Source organism: Mugil cephalus, chromosome 17, assembly GCF_022458985.1.
Source record: "Mugil cephalus isolate CIBA_MC_2020 chromosome 17, CIBA_Mcephalus_1.1, whole genome shotgun sequence".
NCBI lineage: Eukaryota > Metazoa > Chordata > Actinopteri > Mugiliformes > Mugilidae > Mugil > Mugil cephalus.
In genome coordinates this window covers 17,810,125-17,835,795 of record NC_061786.1, presented here as the reverse complement: position 1 = coordinate 17,835,795, position 25,671 = coordinate 17,810,125, and the positions used below count along the sequence as shown (strand labels likewise).

Here is a 25,671-nt window from a genome sequence, read left to right as displayed (position 1 = left end):
ATTCACACACTGCTCCGGTCGTAAACAGCGTCTGTGGTGTGGATTGCGGGCGTCAGACACCGGAGATCAAAATAACACGTGGAATACTACTGAGCACATTTTAATGCACTTACTTAAATAGAGCGACGTAAGTGCCAGTCTGAGCCCCTGGGTTAATGCATTTACTGTTTTTATTTGCAGATATTTCCAGAACAAAAAAAACTACACAGTACCAGTACCAGATTGCTTTTCACTTTTTGTTCTTTTGTACTTCTTGGAAATAAACTCATTGCTCATATTTTCAGCAACAAATCTAATACAGAAGCAAGGAACAAAAACTCAAAAAGCTATAACCCGAAAACATTTGCAAATTGTATAAAATTATATGACCATAATGCATGTATGACACGCAATGTAGTGTTTGTTTTTTTTTTATTTATCCTGATGTGACACCCTGGATGACCTTGTGTTCTTTGTTTTTGATATTCAAAATAAAATAAAAAAAGTATATATATAAAAAAAAGAAATGAGCAAATACTCAAAATCATTCATCGTCGTAGCTAACTTACAACACAAGATCAAAATCACACTTCTTAGACCGGACAAAATAATAGAAAGAAGGAAGGAACAGCTGACTTTGCAAAGTAACTTTTTACTTAATTTTTCTTAAGAAAGAAAAATCTCACATGCATTTTCTTCCCATTAGTCCTGTGATTCACACAGCTTATTGTGTTCTAACTGAAAAATGAATACACTGGCTGAGGAGTTTGAGGTAGTGACCAATAAAAGTCAAAGCGCTTCCCAAAAACCAACCAACCAACAACAAATCAATGGTGACTTTTTTCTTTTTTTTTATTTATTAATTATTGAGGAGGATTCTCACCTGGGTCTCCTTCAGCATCCAGGAGCTTACCAATGAGCTGCTCGTACTCTGTGCCTACTTTGAAGTTTGCACTGCTACCTGCAGCCACAGACAAGTGATACAACCACGTATCCTATAAAACATAAAACACAACATTCATTAATATGCAACAGGAAAAAATATAGCCTCGATTTCAGTTCTTTTGGATGAGTAACGGAGTAACTGATGTGGTACCTTCTCCTGCTTGGTGCCTATGAGCAGGTACGTAGGACTCTGGTCTCGTGGTTGGACCACTAAGGTGCAGTGGGAGGAGAGGAAACCTCGGCTTCCCGCCTCATAGTCCTCATCTGAATCACAGGAGCGGTCAACCTCCTGCACCGATGCCTCTCGCATCTGGAGCTGACCCAGAGGCAGCTGAAACAGACAGAAAGGATGAAAGAGGACACGGCGTTAAATGGAAAAAAACATTTAGAGGTTAAAAAAAAGGGCTAAATTGAATTCGGATGGTTAAGGCGATTCAGGAGTGAAGAAAGAGAGGCTTGTTTTATGAACCTTGTCCTCCTGGTTGCGATAATAGTAGAAGATTTTTCCCACCAAGGAACACCACACCAGTTTCGAGTGTCCGTGTTTGACCTGAAACAGTAGCATGAGAAAACTTTTGAGACGAGACGATTTGTCATAACAGCAATAATCGAATTGGGTGTTTTTGCATTCACTGAAACCGAGATCAAGAGTTTATTCAAAATTTCTAAACCTGACCAGATGTCCGCACATCGTTTAAAATCAGCATAGAGACATTTCATGTCTTCCAAAATGAAAATGATGTAGCTGGAGATGACACATCTCTTTCTGACGTCTTCCAGAGACTTTCAGAAGTATGAATGGAGCTATGATGTCAGCCTTCCAGACTTTCCCAGCTGTGGATCCCTGCGACGGGGTCACCAGGGTTAACTGAGCTCTAAGAGGTAGAACATCCCCTGCCTGAATACCGGTCATGTCATAACTAGCAGATCAAAGTCCGCTGGCAGGAAGGGATCCGGGTGTCGGCGAAGCAACATGAGCTCCATCATCTCTTCTTGAGACTGTCAGTCACCTGCCAGAGACCTGTCACACACACTCGACAGATGTTTAAGTGTCTTAATTTTACCAACAGACCAGGCCTCAGCTTAAAAAAAGAGAAGCCGGAGGAGGCGAAAAGGAAGGGGGGAAGGAGCTCTCGAACATTCCAGCATCTATGGTCCTGTGGCCGTGTCCCAACGTGAAGGAGGTTTTCAAGAATCTGCCTGTTCTGTCAAATCCTCCCCAACCCAGAGTCAAGCAGGGCAGACTGGTAGCGCAGCCGTTAGCACAAAGCAGGATGGTTCTCAGTTTGAACCTTCAGGTCCAGACCGCAGCCCACCCAGTGCTGCAGGTCACATGACCCCGTTACAGGATAAGAGGTGATGGATGATGGACTTTATCTCAGGAGAAATTAACAAGTTAACACAAACCACACACAAAGTAGCGATTATCAAATAGTAAAACAAATAAAAAATTCCACTGTTGTTCACATTAAATAGGCAGTTTGCCTGTTGTATTCTGGGAAATTAAAGGGGTATTTCCACACTCCACACGTAAGCGCTTGTTGTAAAAGTAAATCCTATTAGCTTAGCTTAGAATATGATCAGGGAAGTATAAAAAAATCCGCCTGCAAGCATTCCTTAAAGATCGTTAATGGACAGTTATATCTGGTTTGTTAAATCATCAAGAAGCTGTAGCAGTCCTTGAATGTCTGTTTGTTACCTAAGAATAATTAGGCCAATGCAATATCCCAATGAAATTAAAACTAACTGTTTCTACACTTCACGCATAGAAATTGTTAATTAATTAGGTTTAGAGGTAGAATACTACTTAGATTTGAAGCAGAGTCAGGTTAGCTGTCCCCACTCTTTATTCTATTCATAAGATTTCAAGATCAAATTAAACGATGACTCGTGACTTCTGACCTTTGTAAGCCAACCTCTGGCTGTGGGCTTTGCAGCCGTCTCCACGGTAACGGGGCTGCTGGCCTGGACTTTGAGTATGTTCTGCAGAACCCTGATCCACTCCTCCAGGATGTTGGGTGAATCTGCGGTCAAATAGAAGGTCTTCTTCTCGGTAATCAACTGGGCAGACGAAAAAGGGGAGAAATATGGGAAAAATGCAAAGCCAGGCCGACCGAGATAGCATCATCGTGTCAGAGGAGATCAGAATCAGCTTCCGATGAGCCAGGAAAACATTCCAGACCAACGCTACACCTGATGTCATCTAAAGCTGCTCCTCTGGTATGCGGCACTAAAGCTCCACCGCGGTGAAGGTCTATATTAAGCGTGCTGTGAGTGGATGTTCTACTTTACTTTTTAACACTCTGTGGCAGGAATGCACCCTTTAAAAACGCAGCTCACCTGAAATGTCTGCGCTCCTTCTCCACGTACGATACAGCACGACGAGTTCAGCTCAATCTGACCCTGAGGTTTTCTGATCACATCGCTCTGAAAACACACATGGACACACACAATAAATCCCAATTTCTGATAAATATTATAAAATAACTCCACCAGAGACCTCAACACCCATTCTTGTAAAATTTAGTTACAGGTGTGACGATGGTACTTGTGTCTTCACCGCAGCTCTGCAGTCAAAACCTTGAGATATTCCTGCTATGTTTTCTGTGCAGACAGTCGAACCTTAGAAGGAAGAAGACGGACACACTCGCGGCGAGATGCACTCACGGGAGATTTGTAGTAGAGGATCTCTCCGTTCCTCAGGATAAACCAGCGACGTTTCCAGGCTTTGACTTGACTGCCCATCTTCAGTAGGTACCCAGACTTCTCCAGCGTCTCCTGCGGACACGAACAGCGGAGGGATTATGACCAGCTTCACGGATATCGATGCAGTGGAGGCGACAATGGGAGGACTCTACTCACAGGCCCAGTGCTCTCACAGGAGTAGGAGGAGGTCCGCTGAACTTTATGCTCCGGTTCAGAGTAGTCACTGTCCAGGGAGTAGGCGTCAGGAGGTATGGCGTAGTCGCTCTCTGAGCTGATGGAGGACATAGACACACCTGTGGCACAGGAGAGAGACACATTTGAGAAAATCTTTGATTAAAAAAAAAAAAGGAAATTGCAGAATTCTGCAACTGCGTATCATTCAAGGCTGCAGAAAGAATATAGTCTCTCATATGTGAAAGATGTACCATTTCTCTGTGAATGGGACTTATTTTTATGCATGTAATGTCCGTCTTTAGCCCTGTTCACACAGGATTAGTTTTACCCTGGGACCTCTGGTAATTTCTAACAATGATGAAGGTTGTCTGTGATCTTTATCCCGTGCAAAATTGCCCATGCTTTTTTTTCCTCTTGTCACTTTAGAATTATGAAGGCTGTATGCTATAATTCAAAGTTTGAACAGATGTTAGAGCACAAAGTGAACTACTGAACTATTCACCCGGTTAGACGGACAAATTCATTAAATCAGTTATTAAAGTGTTGATCGGCAAAGGTGGAGCTGTTTTAAATACTGACAGGTCATTGGTAATCTCTTCCCCGTGATAAATAGTATCAAAAATATTTTTTAACATCCATTATAATTTGCAAAGTAATTAAAACTGTCTCTGACACGCAGTGGAGTGAGACGGAAAGTAGCAGAGCCATAACAATGGAACGTGAATTTAAGTAAAACGCAGATTCTTTATCTCGTTTGAATGCGACATATGAAACACAGACATAAGGGGTAATATCTGAATCACAGGACGTCCTCAGGTGAAACTATTAAAGCCCTAGTCTGTCCAAATGGGGCTTTAATTTTCCATGGAAAAATCTTCTAAATATCCACCAACAAGAACGCTCAAAATGTTTTCATTGTAATCTCTGATCCTCACCTCTCTTGACAGCGCGTGGGCTCCCGGGAACGCTGCCCTTCCTCTCCGGGCTCAGGATGGATGTCCGTAAACTGGCCAGGGAGCTGCTGTCATCCTCTGACCCGGAGTCGTCATCCGGCAGGGGCACCGTGCTGATTTGAGTGGCTTTCTAAAATACATACCAGTGAACATGACCCAGGTGAAAACTGGTCTCATCCTTTCAAGGACAAATTGTAATCCATAAGCACAGACACAAGTGTAAATTTCACTCACCCCTTTTAGCGTGGTATAGACTGGGACGTTGATGTTCTTATAGATCAACTGGGTGAACGGTCCTGCCGCTGGATACTGGGGTAAGGTGGACACTGCAACACACATTATACACATAAAGAATGATCAACACACAACCTAGTGTCATTGCTATGGATGGATGCTATGCAGAACACATAATTATACATATGGAAGCACCTAATGTTATAGTAAAACTCCTGTGTCTGCATGCTAATCTGTATATTAGCATGGGGGATGTGTGGCATGCTAAAACAGGCACTACTGTGTTAATATGGAGGAGGATAAGACAAAAGAAATCCATTTTAATTGTACACACTTTGTAGCTGGTCTCCTCGTGTATCCACTGATAAGATGATACACATAAAAACTTTGAGCCAACGCATAATAAAACATGTCTGTGGTATTTAGACAGAGATCTCAACACGCCAACAACAGATGCACCTTAAGGCAAAAACATGCCAGGAAACAGAATAAGCTGAGCAAGCTCCAACTTAATCCACAACAGTGATTTGGCAGTCAGCTGTGTGTACCTGGCAGCCGGCAAATTGAACAGTCAAAGCGGTGTCAAACCTCTCTGTCTGCATCCTGACGAAATGCAAGATGTCGGGACAGAAGACACGGCGGTAATTACACCCAGACCCCAAGTCCTTTCATCGCAGTTAATTAAAAAGCAGCCTTTCCCCCCGCGCTCCCCTTTTTTCTCCCTTACTCCCATGATCTCATGATCTTCAGTGGCTCCTGAAGAGGTGCCCACACCTGCACAGGTGTGCGGAGCCCGGGGCCAGAGGAAGTGACATGAAAAACAGCAACGACAGATCCAAACAGACCACACTCCCCGAGCTGAATGGCACGTCTCTTCACATTCACACTACTGACTCATTTCCCACAACACAAGCAACACCACCCAGGCTCCTCACACACACACAAACAGGGTTATAAAACTATATATAAGTTTAATTCCTTGCTACAGTATAAATAACGCCAGGAATTTGTGGCTTCTTTTTTTATTTTTCTCGATGTAAGGGACTCACCTCGTCCAGGGCCCCGGGCTCCAGGACTGGCCTCTGATACTCTCATTCCTGACTTAGCCACAGCGTAGATCCGACTCTCCTGCAAAGATCAGTCGCATAAATTCAACTCAAACGTGATGCACATGATTAGAGAGTTGTGGCGCTAAGGCTGAATGAAAGTTTGCATAAATATTTTTTACATCGGCATAAAGTACACATGCAGGAGTTGGGCTATAATACTGTTCTGTCGCACCCAAGAAGGGAAGCGATGCAAAGGAGGAGTCGGCGGCTTTAGAACTTCTGGATCCAGCCGCTCCAGCTCTTCTGCAAGTCCCACAAACGAGACTCCATCCCGGGACGGTTCCTCTGACCCAGGGCCCTCCACCACTCCATCCATGCTGTCTAGGAGCCCGTCGTCAATGTCCGTTTCTTCCACAAGCTGAGAGAAAGGCGAGGTGGTGGTGCCTGTGCTCTTGAGGGTAGAGGAGGTGGAGGAGGGCGTCATGATGTCTATGTTGACGTTGAGGTGGTGGAGTCGGTCCAGGCTGGGCTGTGGCTGGCTGTAGTGCTTCTTGACCAGCTGGATGCTGTCCCTGGGGGTGAGCGGAGTCCGTACCTTGGGTAAGGTCATGCTGGCGCCGGACTGGTGAACCGGAGGCTGGGAGGAATGGGGGAAAGGGTTGTTGGTGGAGGGGGAGCGAGACAGGAGCGGGCTTTTGGGTGTTATTCTGATGGGAGACTCCGGAGTGCTCGGCCCGTGCGCCATCTCGTACGCGGAGGACGAAGACGAGGAGGACGAGGACGAGTGGAGACACTGAGAGCGGAACTTGCTGTTGAGCTCGTCGGAGGAGTTGTCCCTGTCGGAGCACCCTGCGTGGCCCTCTGGGGGCTCCGGCCCACCGTTGGGGTTGGGGCACTCCTTGCTGCGGCCCTGAGACACAGCATCATGGGCCGCGAGGTCACCGAAGCAAATCCCTTTACTGATCAGTTCGGGAGACCACTTCACATCTGAGGGGAAAGAATATGGTGTGAGGAAGTCTACAAAAATAAGTACAAGTAGATTTTGCACATTTTTGCTTGTGATTTCTTTTATCCAGATTGGTGCAGATGTGCAGGTGTGAGGTGGTAGACATTTATATGGAAGGCGATAGTTATTCAATGTCCAGTAATTAAATAGCATATGGCAGACTTCCATATATCCATATCTAATACTGTGAGCTACAAACTTTCTTTGTCTTGTTTTCACTCTTATAAAAATCATCTTGATAGTGGGAAATAATTGCAAAGATTTATTTTTTTTAAATCGTTCTGGACGCAAACCACTCCCACTTGCAGATTAATATTTCGGAAATAACACTTGTGCGAGGCTCAAAATCCTCCCTCCTTTGTTACAGGCTCCGTCTGGTCACGCAAACGCTTCCCACTGCTCATGTCAGGATAATAAAAAAATCAGGGGGCAACGCACCTGTAGGTGGGGATTTGATGTTAGAGGCGGCGCCGCGGGGACCTGTCTGCCTCCTGACGTCGTCTTGGGCGGGCGGCGTGCCGGGGCAGCTGGGAGGAAACAGTGGGCTGTTGGGCACCAGGTGGGCGTCCATGACAGGGGAGGTGGCAGGAGATCCAGAGGCTGAGGGTTTCTCGAAGAGACCTGGAAAAGGAAGTCAGAAACGCGTTTGAACTAGAGCTCTGGGCTCAACAGCCAGTAATACTAATTTAAACAGCAATCTTTCACATTTTGAAGAAAACTTTTCCATCCAAGTTAACAAAAACAAGATCAAGAACAGTTTTTTTGTTTAATATCAGTTTATATCAGCTAGTATTAGTTTATACCAATATGTTTATGAATGCCTACAGCAGTACTCACACTGTAGTTTGTCTTGCAGCAGCATTATCTGCTCCGTCTGCTTCAGGTTAGCCAGTTTCAGTTGCTGGTTCTCTTGCTCCATCTGTAAACGTCACATTTACGTGACATGAAACACAAGTTAAGCAGCAGTTTAAATAATCCTCTTTTACAACCCTTTGTTTCGTGTCTGATCCGAAAGCCACGATAAAACTTCATCCTCTTTAAACCGGCTTCATTTAAGAGATTCATAGGCTGACGTTAAAAATAAGCATGCATAACTACACCAGACAGCTCGCAGAATAACCATGAGGCACCCAATCATTAAGTAACTCATTTCCACAGATAATGTCTCTATAAATGCCTCAGCTTACCTCTCTAAGCTTAAAGGTGACCCAGTCTTTAATCTTGGCAGCCTTCTCCTCAATAATTTTTGCCTCCTGGGCTCTGACTAAGATCTGCAGTCGGAGAAAACAGGTTTTCAATGTACTCTTCATGAGCATAAATGGACATTTCTGTTCTTTATCTCACGGCTGCGTTCATACCTGTTTTTCCAGCTGCATCTCTAATCTCTTTATTACAGCATCTTTGTCTTGAACCTGACTGGTCAGGTCTTGATACTTTCTGTACAAGGAGCTCTCAGATTCACTGGTCTGTATGTTCGCAGACTTCAGCTTTTCCTCCATGACATGGATCTGAAATGGATAATTGGAGGAGTGAACACACACACAAACATGGCTAAAGGACAGCTTACATTTGCGTTGGGCTCCGATGGCCGATGAGACAAAGCCGAGAAGAAAACAGCGAAGGCACCTTTCGCCAGCTTTGAAGAAAAATGCTTTTTAAGCCCTTAGGTATTTCTTGTTTTTAAAGAAAGGGCACTGTTAAATTACCACCTACAGAAAACACCTGGAACAGACAGTAATGACAGCAAATTGGCGATTAAACCCGACAGCAGGAGAGACAGAGTACGTGTGATATGTGTGAGGTTTCTAATCCTCTAAACACACACTCTTCTTTTTGTTCGGCTCCATCAAAGGTTAACTCTTCACTTTGTGGATAAGTGTGGAGCAAAAAAAACTAGCGGAGGATGCGGTTTTGCTTCAATACGAATAATCAGTCCAATGAGATTTTATCAGACCAATCAGTCGTGTTGTAAATGATATGAAAATATGAACTGGAAACGCATTTTTAGCTTTAAGGAGGTTAATCCGAACGCACCAAAAGCCGTAGTCATTTGCAGAAATGTAATTTGAGATGGTCTCCAAAAACAAACCAGTGCCCATAGACCAGCGGAAAACACATTTATAGCTTGGTACAACAGTGGTTTTGGCCTCTATAGTTAGGGAGCTGAATAATGGCTAAAGTGAGGTCAAAATATTCTTGTTTCATTTGGTTAACATATTAGATTTCCAGGTATTACACCATCGACGCCAACCAATGAGAGTTTAGCTTCAGGTCGGCCGGTCTACTAGATTGGTTTCCAATACAAAGTATTTGACCATATTTGAACCTGACAGACTTCTGCAGGAGAAAAAGAGCTTCACAACAGTACCTCATATGCCGGGGTAGAGACCAGGCTCAGAGTGCTGCTAGTCGGCTTAGAAAGCTGACTTTAAGCAAATTTAGGAGTAAACTAGAGGCGCAACACAGATGAAGTGTAGTGAAATTAAGCAGAAATATCTTCAGCAATTTATTATCTGTGGTCTGAAGGATGAACGGTGCTCCTCTACCTGTTTCTCAGCACTCTCGGCCCGCTGGTCAGCCTCTATGACCCTTTGCTCCAGCTCCTGCATCTGGAAGAGAAAAGAAAGAAAGAGAGGTTAAGTGGTTTCCGATATGGGTCAGGGGCTGGGTAAAAGGTTAGAAGTGGTCATGGGAAATTCCTAACTCCTCGCTGACTCATAGGTGGGCTATATTTATTTTAAAGAAAACTCAAAACACGTCCCGTAACCTGCCACAAAGAGCTTCAGCTAGACCACCGCACCTGCAGAAGCACGCAGACCTGCTTAATCCTTCATAATCGCCACTGGGGAAGACAGTTTTAAAGATTAATGCAGTGAGATCAACTGTATAATGGATTGGATTTCTAATGAAGAGAAGTTTTGAGAAAGAAATATTAATTCAGTAAGGTCGTTTAAGCATCAGCCAACTCGGAGAAACAGAGTGAAAATAATCCCCCGCAATCAAATAATAAGTCGGTGTTTGAACAGGAGCTGCGCTTTGAGCAGAGACGCAGATATATTGTAGAAATAACTGGAGAGGCCCACGGAGGAGGCGAACCATCCTTCACGACGTTACTACCGCCGGCCAAACAGCAGTGTTATAGAAGAATGCTGGTGTGTGTGCACAAGCTTGCGTCACCTTTTGTGCAAGCATGCATGCTCGTGCTTTCAAAGGCGAACGCTATCCATCCTGTCAGTACGCACACATCTGCAAGTACCCTCTCTCCATACGCACACAAACACACACACACATACACACACATGCAGGAGTGTATGCGCAAAATGCCCCCAAATGCTTGCACACGCACAAGTTCAACACAGGACACCCGGCCTTACGAGTTCAGTGACCCGGTTGAAAGGAGAGCAAACAAACTAATGGATTCACTCTGCTTGGGAGACGCATGTGAATTCCTCCCATCATTTTTGTTCGCCTTTCCCTTTGTCTCTCCTCTCTTTCTTTCTGCCCTCTCATCACCTCCACAAAGGGCCCCTGATTCCCAGAATCCACCACACTCACAACATCAGAACGCTTCCCCGCAGCCAGATTAACGCTCAGTAAAAGTCCGGGTGCATCTGCGAGGGGGAGGCGTGGGTGGACGCCGATGGTTAGCGGTTGGAGGACTCTTCACCCGGAGGTCACAAGCCTTTATTGTGAGTCAAAGATTTCGCCGAGCTTCAGCCGGAGAGGAGCGAATCGTTTTTTTGTCACAAAACCAGGAGAGGCCACTTTAGGTGAATGTAAAGATACTTAAAGGTTGCAATGTTGGACACGTGTGGGGAGTTCAGATCGGAAGAAGACATTCAGCTGGGAAAGCAGCCAGTCCGGTTTAGAGGAAGTTAGACATCACAGACTCCAGGAGAAAGAGGTACAAACCATGAGAGCCAACACTGGTATGTTAGTGGGAAGCTAACAATGAGTTTGGACCTTGTAACGTATATAAAGATGAAATATTAGCTACAGCCTCAAGTGGCCATTTGAAGAACTGCACTTTCACATCAGCTACATTCCCATCCTTGTACGTTGCACTTGGCTAAATTACCATAAATTAACTTGAGGTTAATACTTGTTAACGGAGAGACTTAACAGTCGAGCTGAACCGCTTTTGCATCGATTTTTATTTTTTGGCGGCTGTGTAAAATGAGGAGACCAGAACATACTCGTATGTACGAGCGGTTCATCAGATGGACTTGAGTCTCGAACATCATCAACACCACCTGTCATGTTCAAACTGATTACATGACGTCTTAAAAATCCATGTTACTTTTAATAACCGCCCTGTACAGCTGTTAAATATTCCCGATAGTAGCAAGCTGATCTCATTACTCAGTGTGAGCGATCGAACGGGGGAGCTGACGGTAATAAAGAGGTTTTAAGAGCTCAGATATGGACACAGACGGTGTAACCCAGGACTCCGTGTCTGTGTCTGACTGCAACTGTTAAAGCCTGAGTTGCTGAGCAGGCGTGAGACAACTATGTTGACCATCCGGCATCTGTCAAGTCACAGTGCAACACACCAGCTTCTGCCACTTAAAAAGGACGAGGGGGGGTCATGTTTCGTAGCCATGCAGAAGCAGTTTTCACATTTAAAGAATAAATCTGGTGATTATACTAGATTATCTTTTTTCAGTAAAGACCATGAATTATGTCATTAACTATTTGTGGATTCAACACATGAGGTAGGTTAATCATTTGTGAGTCTGTCCCATATACACATTCCGTTGCCATAAATACTAATAGTGACTTAAAATAGTCCACAACAAATGCAACTGGTTAAATAAAGCCTCAGGGGCACCAACAGTCTAGGACAAATGGAGATGGAATAACACTTTTTTTAAAATCTCAATTGTGTGTTTTTATCAGGCAATGCTGTGGGGCGTTGTCACTCTCTGCATTCAGTGTGAATTCCAGGGAGACTGATAGTATCCAGAGAGGTAAGAGATAAGATGGGACCAGACAAGAGACAGCCGTTCATCAGTTTCCCAGACAGCTAATAATCTGTCGCAGCTAAATATCAGTTTGCTCTGTTAGCTGCCAGAAACAAGCTGAAAGGCATCTGATCTGGATAATTAAATCAGATTTAATTTTTCCATTTTGTTGTTTTACACTCTTTATGTTCAAGGTCTGAAAATCTGATGAGCTGACAGACTCTTACTTGCACGGATCAGACTCAAAGGGCCTCACGATAGACGGCCAAAATTGGCTTGACAGTGAAGTATCTGTTTACTGAAGCGTTCCACCTGCCTCTCAACTTTAATCATTAACTCCCGCCCACAGCTGATGCTTAGAAATGGCTCCAGTTCACACAGTGAAAGGTTAAAACCGCTTTACAAAACAAGGGAGTAACAGCTGAAGGGAAGATAAACTAAATAGCGAGAGAGATGAATTAAGTCTTGGATGCATACACAAACATGTAAAGAAAAACAGAGCAGGCAACTCCTAAGAAACCCCAAATGCACTAATGGTTATACTCCAGGGATTAAAATATATTTAAATCATTAAGACAAATGAACGTTCCTGACTCCTTAACGGTTGCAGTAAAAGCATTACAAGACGTGATCTAAACAAGTCTCTTCATGAAAATAAATGTTTATAAATGTCGGTGTGAACCCAGTGACCTTTCCTGGAGTGTTTTTTTGCTTGAGTCAAATAACAGTGCAATGCTCTTCTAACCATGTGACGCATATAGAAGAGATTAATACAATTTGTCCAGTATTCAATTAGCAAAGCAATGAACAGAAACAGCTGAGTGGGAATGCCACCATTCCTATAATCTGGCTCTGCCTCATAAACAAACGTCCAACACGCTATCGATGAGGATGTCAATATCTTCTAATAAGACTCTTCCCATAAAACAAAGTTTTTCAGGCCAAGGACCCACAAACTGATGGAGAGATTAAGTAGGGACACCCTACCAATTATATGTGTTACATATTAAACTCGGCCTAGTCCAAATTATAAATATACATCATACATCATCATCATTCTGCATTCAATATTAAGCTAATTTTTCTAGCTATTTTTTGTTCAAGTGATTAATGGGAGCGAACGGCACTGTTAGCTTCTCTTCCGCCAATATTGCAGCACGTCTCTGGGATTTTACCTGGGGTCTGAAGAGGCCTTCAGAGTTAATGTTTAATATGCGGCATTGTGATTGGCTCAGCAGCAATAGGGGTGGGGCCTACTGTGTACAGGGAGCTTAGATTGACAGGTCTAGTGAATGAGTGTTGAATGAGTGAAGTGTTGACTGAAAGAGAACGTCTTCTGCCTCCATTTAACCCTTTACTAAAATATGTTGGATTCGAGTTAATGTGTATTTAAAGAAATTAAAATCTGTGGGTGAAAATTAATATATACAAAAAATATCTAATCAATCAAAGATTTTGCAACCCCCCTGCAGTACCTCCGCAAAACCCCCAGGGGTCTGGAATCCCCTGTTGAAGACCTATGCTATAAATCGTTCTGACGTGTTTGATGGATTCTGGATGTGCAACAGAAGCTTGACCCTAACATCCTCTGTCGGGCTTTGGGGCGTTCCAGCCAAAGTCCATGAGGGCTTGTATCTGTCCATCTGTCAAATCAGACATTTGGAACGCTTGTACTGCATCGGAAAACAGAAAATAAACCATTATAAAAAGCAAATAATCCCTAATTGTATAAGAAAAAAATAAATAATGGAGGCTTAAGAACAAATGCTATGGCACAACCAGTTCATCAAGCACTTCTATTAATTTCTGCTTAATGGTGTTGTTTTGACAAAAACAAAAACATTTTCATCATCTGATATGCCGTCCGCTATGTAAGATGAGAGCCTGGAAAATGTTAAAATCAGACAGTCAGTCTCTAAAGTGCCTTGGCCGTGATACAAGTGCAGAATGTAAAATAAAACGTCCCAAAGCCTCACCAGTACGAAACGCTTTTTGGCGTTGTAAAGGTAATGCGATATGTCACTAAGGAAAGACCCATCCAGTTTACATCGTTTCAAGCCCTTGCAGCGTCTCAATCACTCAACAGATGACGTTATGTTAATTAAGATTATATGATTATAGATTATAATTTAGAGACGACCAGTGTTAGACTTTCAATCTTTTCTCACTATGGCCTGAGAATGAATCCTAATAGAAGTGTTTTTTACACTTTGTGGATAACCTGACACACCAGATGGTTTGCTATACCTTTAAATGGTGTCGTGTTTATCGCGTGCACAAAGAGGGTTCCATGTGAACATGTGGAATTTACAACCTCATAAGTGGAACAGCAATATTCCCAACAGACTCATTCTTTCAATTTGAAGACATTAACAGAACCATCTAGGAAGTGGTCCTCGGAGATAAGTATTCAAAAGAACACGGGGCAGGTGATTGGACGAACCATCTGTCTAAACAAAGGAGCTCTGAATGCTGATGTGCAGTCAGTGTATGTAGATAGGTAGGTAGCAGGTTAGTAGACAAGTCTTGACATCTTTGAAAGTAACTAATAGGCGATTTAGACTTCTGAGCCATAGCTACGACGACAGGCCAGACCATTCAAAGATCCTAACGCTGCAGCCTGACATGCACCTCCACAGAAATCCAACTACACCTCGCAGCAACCAATCACAAGAGTAGTGATTGGTCCGTTTGGTAGTACTGTGTTTCCATTTTAGTATTTCTGGCTATCTCACGGATCTCACGGTCTTAACCACAGTCTTAACCAGTGCGTTGCTGTGTTGATAAAGAAAAGTGTGCCATATAGCTATACAAGCTGTATAAACACAGTCGCACATGCATTCCCCCGATCGGTGCAATTTCCCAAATATGATGCAGGGATTATTCACCTTTAACCATTTAACTTAACATTAACTTTGCTCTGTCTTTTGAGCTGCTCGCAGCCCTGGAGCTTCTAACAGGACACAGTCAGACCGGCCATCCAGTGACAAAATCAGAATGTGACAGGCAGGTACAATAAATAACAATAAATAGTAAATTAGCGAGGGACACAGCATTCCTGTTCACACCGAAGCCGGGCCGAGAAAATCCCGGGTTGATTGCCGACCCGGGTCTACCCAGGTTTTTCGCTCGATGTGAAAGGGGCTTTAGAAACAAAAATTAACCCAACTGGCTAAAACATTACCAACTAGCGTTTGGGTGATGTATTTACATTGCAGGCCAAGTATAAATGGCTCGGTGTAATCCCACAGTACTATCAACGAGCCTTAAAGCACACCCATAGCCGCCACTAATTCCACACAGGACTTTGTTTGTACCACAGTCATATTTGACTGAATATTTCACAGACATGTTTGACTGTGGTAGTTAAATATTATTAACTACCACAAATAGATTTATTTCATGTACAGGCTGTATTTAAACTTCAAAACAATTTTGTTGTTGGCCTCACTTCTGTTCCAAATATCCCCCTCAATCTACTTCAGTTTTCCGTACAAGGAGAAAGAGTAACTGCTGACTCCGATAGATCACACCTTCCCTTCCCAGTGTGCAGTAAAAACTCAAACTAATACTTAAATGAAGTCATCATCCAGTTACACTTCCCACGAGGCAAAATGGGGCATCTCCTTTCATCTCTCAAGCTCTGGAGATAAATGCCATGTCACAGGCAACAACGTTAACTTTTTTTTTCATGTTTTTCCATACCAAAGTGGGTCAATGCGTAAAACACTCCTAACTTGGCAAGAGGGGAGATGAAGAGCGTGAAGCAGTCTTTCCAAACAGCAATAACATGACGGAATGGCAGTCACTCAGCACCCACCCCCCCACCAAAAAAAAAACTCAGAAAAACATACTCAGCAACGGCCTCCACTTAAACCCTCCTCAGCGCTGTGTGTGTCAGTATGTGTGTGTTTACAAGAGGAGTGAAAGAAATGCTGGGAGATTAATTAGACATTTCACCAAAAAAAAAACCTAATGTTTTTGGCAACATGGCCAAAAAGAACATTTAAAAATAATCGCATGTTGTTGTAAGAAAGAGAAGGAGAGTAGCAGGTCCATATTTTAAACGGATGTAGCAAGGTAGCTGTAGAAAACTTGTCTACAAACTCTTAAGTTTAGCCCGATTTGTGTTTAACTGGTGGAAATAAGCGTCAATGACCTAAACCTTAAACCTGGATCTGGACTTTAGTAATATGGCACCTATTCAAACTTAACATGCCCACTAAATACTGTGATCTGAGAAGATTTATACACCGACCAGGCGTAACATTATGACTACCTTCCTAATATTGCCTGGTCTGGGCTAGGTGGGTGCTACATGTCTAAGTAACATCCACACGAATGAATGCCAGGTCCAACACTGAATTGACACAAGATGACGAATATCATTCACCTCTGCTGTCAGTGGTCATAATGTTGTGGCTGAATGGTATACATTTACCTGGTTGGATAAATGAATCAGAATATGACATGTGTGAAAAGGTTCTGGCCGCTTCAGAGCATTAAATCTCCCTAAATCCAACAGAGGAAGACGTTTTTTTATTCCACAACTTTACAGGACATGTTGAATTCATTCTTTGAGAATTGAGAAATACTGACATCGATTCCAGCGGCTATCTACTTTCCAAACACCTGACGCTTACCCCACATAGAGCAAACATACGCAGAACGAATCTGTTTATGACTGAGAGCTTACATTGTTATTAGGTGCTAAGATTTTCCCGCTGAACAGATTACCAAAAGCTTACACCACCTTCTCAATTCGACACTTTTAATCCGATTGGGCCATTACTGTGATAATTAGTGGCTTCTGTTAAAACAGGAGCTGTGTTTAATAGTTTTTGGAGCAGAGTAGAGATCTACACCACAGGGAAATAAAATGTATAAGCTCCACTGATGACGCTTGTTTTGGACTTTTTCTGTTACAATACCAAGCTGCCAGGAAAACAGTAATCTGTTTGGCTGGTGTGCATCTCCCTCCAAGATCACTGTAGTGGAGAAAATCTTTATTAATGACTTTCTCAATGCTGGTATGAGCGTCCCGCATGGGACCTCACAGAGGAGCTGGAGGTCTGACAGAACCTGACAGAGGACGCAGCAGGGAGTCGTCGTACTCTTATCAGCCACAGGGTTATGTTTGGACTGTAAACATCCTGCCGACCGACTGAATGAACCTCTCTACCACTCTGTAGTTAGAGATGATGCCGAAAACAAACCACTGTGACAAACAAAAGCCACCCGAAGCTATTTGGATCTCAAAGAGATGACCACTTTGTAAATCACCTCTAAAGAGAGAAAAGTCGGGACGGGAAAACAGATTTCTGTCGTTTCTTCCTCTGATCCAAACACTCTTTCACCGACAAATCTTCAAAACGGAGCCAAATCTCCTGATGACAGCTGATTACTTTCCAAAGTGTCTGGTAGTCGAGCTTTACAGCAGCCACAGTTTTACAAGCATTTGGCCGGCGGCTGGCGGTTATTCCCCCGACTTGAGGGGAAGAACCAGAAGTGATGAGTTAAATGTTAAATATTCCTTTTGGCTGCAACCGTAGCCGACCTACGATGACACACAAGGAGTGGACCGAGTGTTTACCAAATAAGCTGAGTAATCTCATCTGTCTTTGCTCATACACATAAACATACAGTCATCCACATCTGTATTTCCAACCGATCCACGTGCTCTAATTGTTTCCTCATGCGTAAAAAAACTCTTAAAAACACTGGCCTCAGATCGCAGGAAGATGATGAAGCGGTATACAGGGTTCGGTCAGAACATCGAGCTCAATGTCTTATTCTGCAGATGAGAGATTAGTCTAAATCTAATTTCCACAGTAGCACTTTGGTTGAAATGGTTCAAAGCCGCAAATACGATTCCTACTAAACTATTCATGCGTCTTTGCCGCTGTATCAAATCATCAGTTCGCACATGTGATGCATACTCGAGCCAAACATCACACTTAAACTCCAGTTAATTGTAAAGAATGTAGTCACCAAAATAGCTCTGAAGCTTGAAGTCCATTATTTATTAAGACAAATGTACCAGTGTGAGCTGTTTCTTGGCGTCGCAGATGTAACAGTTGTGGTTTTGGCCATAGAAATATACCAGTCAGTCTTTGTTCTGACCCGCAGCTGCCGCTGCTGCTACTGGATATGCAAATAAAACCAGGCTTTTTGGGGAAGCTCAAAAATCTGTTTCCATCATACATTTGGCGTCTTATGTTGTGATGCTTGGAATGCATGGAACAAATCTTTTGCTCATCCATTGTTCATGTATTATCATATTAGCTAACTTCAACTTTATCGAGCCTTGTCCAGCTTGTGCTGTGTGAGCTACACCAGATGGTTTCTCTCTAGGTTTTATCTGAGAACTGCAGATTGCATGATTCAAACAGTTTAGATTTACTAATATAATGTTTAAAGGACTAGTGTGTTGAATTTACCGACACCTGTGAGGTTGCATACTGCAGCCAGCTAAGAACCCCTATTCCCGCCTTTTCGCAGAAAAAAACATCTATTTATGACACACCCAAAGTAAACTGAATGCTGTTCATGGACAGTTAGGAGCTCATGCATGGTCTTGGTCTCTTTTGAAAGCTAAGACTCTGATGTTTCTATCACAAAAGTCAGAATCACTCTAAGTGGTATTGTTCTTGGCACACAGTTAAAAATAAGCAGTCGCCTGAATTTTTTATGCTATTTTATGACTTCAGAGGGAAAGTGAGGACAGATCTCATCTGAATAACACAACATTATCATAACGTAACGTCTCACCTACTTCCAGTTCAAATTGCATATGAAAATGACCAAAATTCAGTTTCTTTTACACTTTTTTCTGAGAGTATAACCAGGCGTTTCCAAACTGTGCCATTTGTACACATTTTGAATAAAAAGGCCATAACTTGGGCTCCACTGAAAGGTGACACTGTTAGAGTAACTGATACAGAATTGGTGAAGCAAAGTCACATTTTTTGCATTGTTTTTCATTTGAAAATTCTGCACAGACATTGAACTCTAATACTCACTGGCATGTTGAAAAACCTACAAAAACCTTAATTCTTAAGCATAATTCTAGAGCTAGTGTATAGCTTATCCATTTGGCCATTTGGCAGATACGAAATTCACAGATCACAAATTAATGAAATCATGCTCTTGAATGCTACTTTGCATTTTTGCGAATACTGTAGATCACTCTGAATCCTACTAACTTAAACTAAATAAGACAATCTTTAACTTTCAAAATACTGGTGCAACAACTTTTGAGAAGAAAACACTCCCTATCCACTATTACACTGCACAATATCTAGTTTCTGCCACTGCATTTAAGAAAAATCTGAAGTTTGAAGTTTACGCACTATATATTTCCCTTTGGCTAATGGAACAAAGCAGAGCTAGTATTAACATGTGGCGAGTGATCCGATCTCAAGTGGCAAACTTAAAGTACAGATCTGAACCGAGCGGCAACCTCCAGGTCTGAGTGATGAAGCCCTACGTCGAAGTGCAAAAAACTGCAGTTCAGCAAGTGGCCAATTGAGACTGGACCCTCCATCCAAATCCCCTTAGACCCCCATGCTAAAAAGCCTGACTTTACAGCATTATTAAACATGTTTACAGCCTGGTACAAAAACTGATTTTGGTCTCAATAGTTTATTTCATTATTCATGACCACTGTATGAATCCATACAGTTGAATCCAATGAGTGATGTCACGACAGGTTTGTCCGTAGTATGTACAGTTAATGGTCTGAACACAGCCAAGACACATTGAGGATGTATTTGACATCCAATCCCTCAGACCACATATGGAGGTGGTCTGGGCCAACAGTGAAGTCCGAGTAATAATCTGAGCTTTGTGTGGGTCGTTAAAGTCATGAAGGCGTAGAAAACCATAATAATAATTTAAGATGTGCTTTTGGTGAACAAGAAAAATGTCATAACTCATAACAGCAACGCTGGAGACAACAGCTGTTTCAACAATATCCTACTTCTCCCAAGATGTTGTTGGTGCACATCTGCATACTGAAAGCAAAACTGTGATAAGACTTTGACTGATGATGCATGTTACTGCTAGCCACTCAAGACAAACGTTAACACCAGGTCTGGGCATGATGTGCTAGTCAATCACATAATTTCACTTCAAGACATGCAACTCTGCACCTGTAAGAGATGATTATAACTGGGCAAGTGTCAAAAATCTTAATTTACACCTCACCACTGCTCAAACTATTGAGTGTCTTCAACACAGGAAGCTACACATGAGTGAACGACGGAGTGATTTCAACTTCTGTGCAACTTCTACCACTCATGAGTTTTGTTTTTTTCTTTTATTTTTTTCTTACCTTCTCTGCCAGCAGCTCTCGGATTTTCCCCGCCTGGAGCCGGAACCTCAGCAGCTGCATCTCGAGAGCGATGCAGCGTTTCTGCCAATCCACGCTGGCCGCTCCAACGGCTCCCGCTCCGCTGCTCTCCAACACGTCAGCCATGGCGACGGTTCAGAGCGCTGGACTCGGATCAGGCCTGAAAGACAGAAAACCACTCGTGTTGGTGCGGTTTGAGCTTGCTGAGAAAGTTCATCTCGACGCTACGACAGGGAATGACACATAACAGCCTGTTAGGCGTTCGGCGCAAATAGCCCTGTAATGGTGTTTTACTTGCGCAGATCACCTTCTGGTTCCGTTTACAGCACAAGACAAGTAAAAAAAAAATGTGACTTTATAGCCTCTGAAGTGCTCTTTGCTGACCGCACTTCCCATGATTCACTGAGGAAATGTGAGTAAAGCAAACACTAACAATGAATCCCCAATGACACACAATTAATGAATGCTTCCTCTCACTTTCTGGGCTTCTCTGGGACGCACGACCAAAGAGAAATATGTGTCCACATGTTTAGTGCTTAGAAAATAACCATCACTGAGAGGTCGTGAATATCTGAATTTCTCCCTCTCCACATGCCCACACACACTGAACAAAACCTCAGCAGGAAGGCTCTGAGTCAGCGGGGGAGCCGGTTCATGCGTGCCGACTCCCAGGCCTGCAAGCCACAAAGCAGGTCAGCGCTCTGCTTTTTAGCAAAAAATTACCTACTAACCCAATCCCCTGCTCCCTCCATCCCCCCCTCCTCACCCACAGCTCTCTTGCTGCTGTGCAATCCCTTCTTAATTACAAGGAAGGAGCGAAACGGGATCCTGCACGGTACAATGGTGTCTTTCTGCATGACAGTCCCATCACAGCCAGAGGAGGAGGAGAGGGGGGGGGCGTCAAATCGCCTCAGCAAAGAAAGGAGGAAAGAATGTGTGACAATGAATGGGCCGAGTGCTGAATGTGGGAAACTGGGGCACTGAGGTTTTTTTTTTTTTTACCTGAGGAGGACTGACCGGTGGCTATTTTTCTCTGGCAAGATACTCGTTAAGAAAGGTTAAAGCCCTGACGTGTGTACTCAATACGAGTCTAACTATCTTTAGATAAAAGTAGCAGCAACTACCAGACTTTAAGTTGTAACTCGTGTGAGACCAAGCGACGTTGTGGAGTGAACTTTTGAATATCAAAAAGAAGCTTCGGGAACTTCGAATGGCTCAGTTTTCAGACAGAAAGACAGACAGGCTAAGTGCAGCCAGACACCGTCAGCAGAACAGCAGACGTTCAAAGTCCAGCGACTATAACTGCACCATGGCGCTCCCTACAATTAGCATGCTCATAAATACAGGCCTAGCAAACAAATTACAGAAGTCGTGCATGTGGAGGTTGCTCCGGCCAACCGCTGTACCCAGACTGGACAGTCAAGGTCCATCTACCGACATCTCCCTCGCTCAGCCTCTCTCTCTGGGGCAAAACCAAGGGGCATGAAGGTCAAGTAAAACCGGACGCTAGTGCGGGGAAGAATCAGTCCGCTTGAATAAACCCTTCGCTGGGTCAGACTGTGGCAAGCCGGGAAAGAGGAAGCAAGGCCCTCATGTAGGAGCTCAAACATCAGGGTGTAAACAAGCCATTTGCTGGTTAAACACTCTCAGCACCACCGTGCTAATTCTCTCTGAATCCATTTCCTTATTGCTTCCTGCTTAGTTCACACAGGGGCTCTTGCTGCAGCTCATAGCAAGGACCCTAAGATGAATAATCGGTAAGTGTGAAGTTAGACTTTCTACTGTGCAGGGTGAAGGAAGGATCAGGAGGGAACCAAAGGTCACAACTCCTCCCTGCCTCAGAGTGCACAAGGATACGATGAACCCCCCAACACCAACCTGTCAAGGCTGAGAGACTTTTTCCTGTGTGTGGGGTGTAATACAGCCCAATATCTTCTCCCTTCGCACAAGCATAACCCTCCCACCGTGGGACGGTTTAGTGCAGGAGACAATTTTCCACCGAATATGCTCTTTGGTGTCTGTATGGCGCGTGCCAGCGCTTGGAACGTTCAGGTGGAACAAGGGGCAGAGGGGAAATCTAAGAAATCCGCAAACTGCTCGGTGGATCCGCGCTTGGTAACGCTCGGGCCACCCAGAGCCGACAGGCTGGGAGGTGCACTATAGAGACAGAGAGAGAGAGAGAGAGACACAGAGACATAGCCCAGACTGGTGAGCTCCATCCAGGCTGCAGACAGACACGATGGCCCTGGAAGCTCCTTTACTTCCATCTAGCTGCAAGAGCTCACACGCAGCCGCGGCCAGAGCAAACACCGGGAAAGACGGCTGAATGGAAACGCCACCGCAAAGATCCCAGCAGGATAGTTTCTACGGGGCTGCCACTGCAGACGGCCGCTTTCCACTGACAGCCATACTGCAATGCTCCTCAAACCGAGCGCGATTTGATATCCAGCGAGGAGAGTTTTTATCCAAAGCCATCACGGGTCGTTATAAGACTGTTTGGATGGGAAAGTGTTTGATGTTTCTTTCCGGCTGTGTGACTGTACCTTTGCCATTCCTCAAATAGGGAAAGACAAAAAAAAAAAAAAAAAAAAAAACGGGCCGAGGGTGCGTGCTGCTCATGTGCAAGTCTCAAGTCAGTCCTTCCATTGTCTAGAACCTCCTTAATCACCACATATTCAAACACACACTCCGCTAGCCAGTCGTAACTCTTCAGTGCTCGCTTACCAGAGCGCAGACAGACCCAGATGGAGATACACAGAGAAGTATATTGGAAACAGACACATGTGTGCACACACACACACACACACACACACACACACACACACACACACACACACACTGACACACTGCTGAGCATGCAGCTGTGGTGATGTAAGTGATTAGGTGGTTCAGTGATATCATCCCCACCAGACATTTCAAATCCCCTCTGTTGTTGTCTCTGCTGAGGTCCAACTTGGCTTCGCTGCATTTTGGCATCTCCCTCCCTCCCTTCCCACCCCGTCCCCCCTCCCCCTTAAATAAAAAAGATTCCCATTAGACAGCATAGGAGCGCGGGTGTAAATCTGGGTCAGTCGCTGCAGATTCGTGTCAGCGGGGCAGATCTCGGCGGTGACACTGACAAATTGTCGGGCGGCGCGAGGAGTCAAGTGCGGGTGCCTTAAATATTGCCTTATCTGCTCCTCTGCGGCCCCATATGTTTAACAAAGGGGGACCTCTGTAGACTCCCATCCGCTCAAGTAGGCCTCACACTTTAGTTTTGAAATAGGGCCTCGCTATTTTGGTCCCACTTTACAACCACAGCTGCAGAATCCTCGACAAAATGTAAAAACAAGGCAGCAAAAATCGGCGGGTCACCAGGTGTTTTAAAGCGGAAATAAAAAGCAACATTTGCCCTGGATTTTATCCTGTAATATTTCAGATTCAGTTTTTTACTAAGCAATCCCTCATAAAGACACATAAAAACACTGCAAAAGGCCACTGGAAGTCATCAGGCCACTTTTTAAATCATGCATACACTTCATCTTTATCCTCCCACCGTTCATCTTCTTATTTGTCTTATCGTCCTCCTCCTCCTCTTTCTATCTGCCTCACCTCTCCTCCCACTTTCCTTCCCCTCTCCTCCTGCAGCACCTTTCCCACCCTCCCTTCTCCTCTTCCACATCCTCTTCTCTTCTAACCTTTTTTTTTTTTTGCCAGCAAAGCAGAGCTACAGCTCTCTCCTGAGCAGGTTAATGACAGGCCTCGGCAAACTGACCACTCTCATTATCAGCCCCAACCTTAAATACAGGCCCTGACATTCCACTGCACTGAGGTGTAAACATCTACCTCTGCAACTCTCCTGTCCTGTGCGCGCACTTTTAAGTGTTGACTCTCCGGTAGCACTGCAGGGCACGAAGACAGCTTTTGTTTCTGGGTGGGAAATACACGAGTTATAGTTGAATCACGGGAAGCCAAAGGAGTCAGATTGACCCTTTTGTTTGTTTGTTTGTTTGTTTTTTCCCGCAAAATTACGGGGAAAGGTAAAAACTGCATGTGTGGCAGGCAAAAAAAAAGTGGCAACTTTCCTTTAATGTCATGCAAATGCAATGCAACGGATGCCTTTTCCTCTTCGTCCACATACAGGCTTTAGCAAATGCTTTTAGAGATGCGGGGGAGAAGCAGTGGCCAAGATTTCTGTATTAAAAAAAAAAAAGCCTACAAGGAACAGGTGTGCGCGCAGCTTAGGAGAACAGCAGCGACCGTAAACCGTCAGTCAGCAAAAAAAAAAAAAAAGAAAGAAAAGAAAAGAAAAAAGTTCAACCAGACATCTCTCAAAATACACAGCTGCACCGGCGTTTTCTGTCCCAAACAAACTCCCGTGGCTAAATTTATCCCTTTGGCATGTGCGTAAAATCAGCAAGTGACTCCACACAACAAGATATAAATCACATTGATAAATCGCCGTAGATTCGTTCTGCAACAGAGCCATTCACAGAGAGACTTTACCTTGTGACTTTGTTGTCTGTCCCCCCCTCCCGCCCCCCTCACTCGGGTTTTTCCGCTCACGGACACCTTCCCCGGTAAATCGTCGCAGTTGGGCTCATAACTTCTCCTCCGCCGCCTCGTCCTTCACTCTCTCCTCTCATTCATTCCTCCGCAGTGTTTTCATGTCTTCCTTTTGGCCCCGTCCTGCCGCTGTCCTTCGCTTTCCGCGGAGCGCAGACTTCAGTGGGACTCACTCACGGCTCCATTCAACAGACTCATCCCATTTTCCTTTAAAGGGCCGAATGCGGGATCAAATTTCTCCGGGAGTCAGGCCCCCTTGTGTGCAGGAGCTGCTCAGGATATTGCATTAAAGCTGCCTCGGGTTTCCCCTTTAAGATGTAAACACAGTGCGGCTGAATAAGAAGCTTGGTGCAATAAGAGAACCAGGGTTTGTTTGATTCAGTGACATCTCTGAGATATCCTCGAATCCAATTCAGTTTTATTCATGTACTGTTAATAAAATAAAAAATTAAAAAAATTTTAAGGAAAAATATGCTAAACAGAACCCAGCTGGCAGAGAAAGACATGAAAGACAGAGGAAATTGAAATAAATAAGAGGAAGACAGAGTCAGAAACAGATGCATTCAAATATACATCTAGGCAAAGGATAAATAGTCAGGTCCATATATGTTTGGAGCAACAACAAAAAGGCAAAAGGCCTAAGGCCAAAGTATCCACGAATTCCTTCCTTTGTGATGTCCATATGTGCCAGACTTCAGGCAGTCACTGTCTGCAAAGAATTCTGGACAAACTGTAAGAAATGAACACACGATTTCTGATTGTG

General features: G+C 44.0%; 1 protein-coding gene across 1 annotated transcript in view; it reads right to left on the bottom strand.

Annotated features, from left to right (window-relative positions):
* plekhh1 (pleckstrin homology domain containing, family H (with MyTH4 domain) member 1) overlaps nt 1-25,140 on the bottom strand; it is a 33,917-nt gene extending 8,777 nt beyond the window's left edge. Inside the window, exons 1-18 of the mRNA XM_047611849.1 lie at nt 24,849-25,140; nt 20,346-20,523; nt 9,593-9,655; nt 8,405-8,554; nt 8,234-8,317; nt 7,884-7,965; nt 7,485-7,667; nt 6,273-7,027; nt 6,041-6,119; nt 4,992-5,083; nt 4,740-4,887; nt 3,787-3,923; nt 3,592-3,702; nt 3,265-3,351; nt 2,827-2,985; nt 1,394-1,474; nt 1,076-1,255; nt 863-974 (exon numbers count right to left, since the gene is read on the bottom strand). Coding sequence (XP_047467805.1) covers nt 863-974; nt 1,076-1,255; nt 1,394-1,474; nt 2,827-2,985; nt 3,265-3,351; nt 3,592-3,702; nt 3,787-3,923; nt 4,740-4,887; nt 4,992-5,083; nt 6,041-6,119; nt 6,273-7,027; nt 7,485-7,667; nt 7,884-7,965; nt 8,234-8,317; nt 8,405-8,554; nt 9,593-9,655; nt 20,346-20,489 — 2,647 coding nt within the window. The 5' untranslated portion in view covers nt 20,490-20,523; nt 24,849-25,140. The remainder of the gene's footprint in view (nt 1-862; nt 975-1,075; nt 1,256-1,393; nt 1,475-2,826; nt 2,986-3,264; nt 3,352-3,591; nt 3,703-3,786; nt 3,924-4,739; nt 4,888-4,991; nt 5,084-6,040; nt 6,120-6,272; nt 7,028-7,484; nt 7,668-7,883; nt 7,966-8,233; nt 8,318-8,404; nt 8,555-9,592; nt 9,656-20,345; nt 20,524-24,848) is intronic.
* Nucleotides 25,141-25,671: the final 531 nt, after the last annotated feature.